Below are 3,503 nucleotides of genomic sequence, written 5' to 3'. Positions count from 1 at the left end.
TGCATGCAAGACAATGGGTGTTCACACAACCGTATATTGGGATTTCCTTTCTATCGCTCTTCTCAAGTTACTTTCCCCGTGTATGTCCAAGTGCACTGAATACAGCCACACGAACGGGTTAAAACAATTCAAATTCTACTTTGCACAGCTTCTATCTACGTCATAATCTTTTTGTAGAAGGCAAATGCAATTTATTATTCCATCTGTTTGAAATTTGACAATTTACCTGTTTTGTGGGATTTTGTCTCCGTGTAATCCAGCCGTTTGGCTATATTTTTCTTTGTTGTCATAGCAACAAACACAAACTCTGCGATGTTTAGTATAGCCCATACATTATTAGCATATTGATAAAGGAGTGGGAAATCCCAAATGACAGTCTGAGAGTAGATGAATTTCCAAACATCTGACATATGTTATAGTTGTAATAATATTTTAATTACAGATGGTTCCTTAGAGTAGATTCATTATTAGTCTGTTGACAATTCTGTAGCCCCTAGCAACACACGTATTCTTGACGATCTCATCTGTGTGGTGCCTGGTAAAACTCCTCGGGTTTTCCCAAATAAATGGAACTTAATTAATTATACGGAAGCAGAAACAAGTATTTGTTCCGATACATGTCAGGATCAATGTTGTGTACATGTGGATTGTTTTCTTTTGATAAAAGCTTATATGACGTGTTACTGTTATCATCACAAATTTTGTGAAGGTCACCTTCAAACTTGTTCCCCCTTATCACTCAATCCATTTCGCCGTATTACTTTTCCTTACAATCAGGCAAATAGAGAGTAAAACAATTAATTGAATTTGAACAACTTGAATTTGAATAATTAATAATAATATGCAAGTAGCAAAAATGCCAGACTTCAACCAACAATTTTCACTCAGCTTGTAAGGCTCATCAAAGGGTGTTACTAATTCGTGACCAGGAAAAAGTATCACGTGATCTTGAAAATAACTAATGAGTGGTAGCTAGATTTATCTTTTTGACGTCACAGCACACTGAAAGGTCAACGAGCAAAATGTGTGACATCATCATGATAAAAGACCGTATATAAGTTTCCGCTCGGCACAAGTCGATAAATTAGGTAAGGGTTGACTCTACAAGTACCAAACGTTGTATTTATACGGCTCCAGTCCAAAGACGATAAATCACACATCAAGGGTTTATTTTGACCGTGAGAATCACTATAATGGCAAAGTTTGTTCTTTCGTTAGTTTTGATGTGCGTCGGGGCTTTGTGTTTTTCTGAATTTATCAGCGCCTATCCGATGTTCCACATGGACGATATGGTCTCAGACAAAGGCGGTGTTAACCATGCCATGCCTTCGTTTCGTCTGTGTGGTAAGTGTACTTTTTAAAATCAAACGTTTCATATCATTTTTGCTGTCTTTAGGTTCTCCTCAAATTCAATTGTCGATATGTATTGATGTCCAGTTTCATGTCGTTTGGGTCGTTGATTCGTTGCTTGGTCATACGGTAGAGCTCAGACCACTAACGAAGTAGTAGTCCGACGGTAGAGTGACTGCGAAATACTAGGAGGAAGTACGGTCTTTACACTTTCATTTGGATGTTGATTATTGTAAAGTGAGTCAAAATGAAGTGGGTAAATTGTAGAGTGGTAAAGTAGTCAGCCAACTTTTTACCTGGCCAACCATCTAATGGAGATCCTAGAGCCAGCCAGTTTGCAAGGTGGCCATCCAGATGAGTAATCAATCAATATATCATCAGTCAGTCAGTCAGTCAGTCAGTCAGTCAGTCAGTCAATTAGTCAGTCAGTCAGTCAAACAGTCGGTCAGTCAGTCGGTCAGTCAATCAGTCAGTCATTCACTCAATCAATCAATCAAACAAACAAACAAACAAACAGTCAGTCAGTCAGTTAGTCAGTCAGTCAGTCAGTCAGTCAGTCAGTCATCCCGCTAACCAGCCAGCCAGCCAGCCAGTCAGTCAGTCAGTCAGTCAGTCAGTCAATCAGCCAGCTGGCTGAAAAGTCAGTCAACGAGCTAGTCAGTAATCAATAAGGCAAAAGACCAACCTGGTAGGTCATGATAAGTGAATGTAAAATGACAAAACATGACTTGAATATATGTAGCTAAGAATTGTACGGCATGACATTGAAGTGGATAGTGAGTCAGTGCATGTTATTGAATGGATGGATGCATTTGTCACGATGTGTAAGAATGACGGCAGATGAGTGGATAGACTGACAGGGATCAATTGATTTGTGTGAGTGGCTGTTTTCATCCCGCCTCTGTCATTAGTTTCTGACTGGCCAAAGTCTTTGTACAGTAAATTAACTACCATTTCTCCTGAGTCAACCAAGTTTTTATAACGGGGCCCTGGTAGGACAAATGTTGTTGAGAGAAGAATTCAATCATATACACTGATGGAGACAAATACGTCGGATGGTATGGCCTCCAAAGGTTTGAGATAATTTTACCATCATAGGTACCTGACAGGCATAATGCCTATAAAGCACGTTGTGAAGATGTTGAGACGTGGGGGTGAGTGAATGGATGGGTGAGTACGTGAGTGAGGGAGCGAGCAAGCGGACTAGAATTTCCTGGATGAGTGAGTAGGAGCGAGTACTCCACAGAGAGGCGAAATGACGACCCATTCATTTACTTGACAGACGTATACACGGTGCAAGAAGGAATGATTAGGTACGAGGAACATAGTAAAATTCACTAACACTTTATCAAACCTACGAAAACTTACTTCCTTATTCCCTCGAATAAAAAGTGACAGTTTAATACCTAGATTTTAATGTGTGTGCGATAGGACGACCCATTCAGCTGAAAGTGCTTTACTTGACAGACATATACACGGTGCAAGAAGGAATCATGATTGGATACGAGGAACATAGTAAAATTCACTAACACTTTGTCAATGCAAACCTACGAAAACTTACTTCCTTATTCCCTCGTATAAAAAGTGACAGTTTATAATACCTAGATTTTAATGTGCGTGCCATATGATGTTGTTGGTATTAAGCCGATGATTTACTTCCGGTAGGATCCAAGGAAAGTGACCAGGGTTTCCCGGTGAGTCAGCCGTACATAGCGAGAAAACATGTCCACTTCAACGTGACAGTCGACTACACATGGGGTGAGTATATAAGACCGGATTTTACACTATTAAATAAAAGAATTCTTCAAAGACGGTAACATGAAAACGATATTTTTTAAATTGTCCTTTTTGTATTTGAACAGCAACGTGTATGTTTGTTTGTTTGTTTGTTTGTTTGTTGTTTTACTCTGCCATGAACGTATATATATATATATATATATATATATATATATATATATATATATATATATATATATATATATATATATATATATATATATATATATATATATATATAAGACTGTTGTTAAAGTATATTGTCAACATTTACATCCACATTAACATAATATTTGTATAGTCATGTTCAAATGTTGTGCGAGTAAGTAACTAATGTACTGTACTATTTCCAGAGCATGAATTAAACAGTGGAACGG

The 3,503-nt window shown here is 38.0% G+C and overlaps 1 protein-coding gene across 1 annotated transcript in view; it reads left to right on the top strand.

The window, feature by feature from the left end:
* The first annotated feature begins 1,037 nt into the window (after window positions 1–1,037).
* The window catches only part of LOC144446688 (uncharacterized), a 4,290-nt gene continuing 1,824 nt past the window's right edge, over window positions 1,038–3,503 (top strand). The window contains exons 1-3 of the mRNA XM_078136510.1: window positions 1,038–1,344; window positions 3,016–3,108; window positions 3,480–3,503. The exon at window positions 3,480–3,503 is cut by the window's right edge and continues 123 nt beyond it. Coding sequence (XP_077992636.1) covers window positions 1,194–1,344; window positions 3,016–3,108; window positions 3,480–3,503 — 268 coding nt within the window. The 5' untranslated portion in view covers window positions 1,038–1,193. The remainder of the gene's footprint in view (window positions 1,345–3,015; window positions 3,109–3,479) is intronic.

Source organism: Glandiceps talaboti, chromosome 15 (genome assembly GCF_964340395.1).
Source record: "Glandiceps talaboti chromosome 15, keGlaTala1.1, whole genome shotgun sequence".
NCBI classification, from domain to species: domain Eukaryota; kingdom Metazoa; phylum Hemichordata; class Enteropneusta; family Spengelidae; genus Glandiceps; species Glandiceps talaboti.
This window is presented reverse-complemented; position numbering and strand designations above follow the sequence as displayed.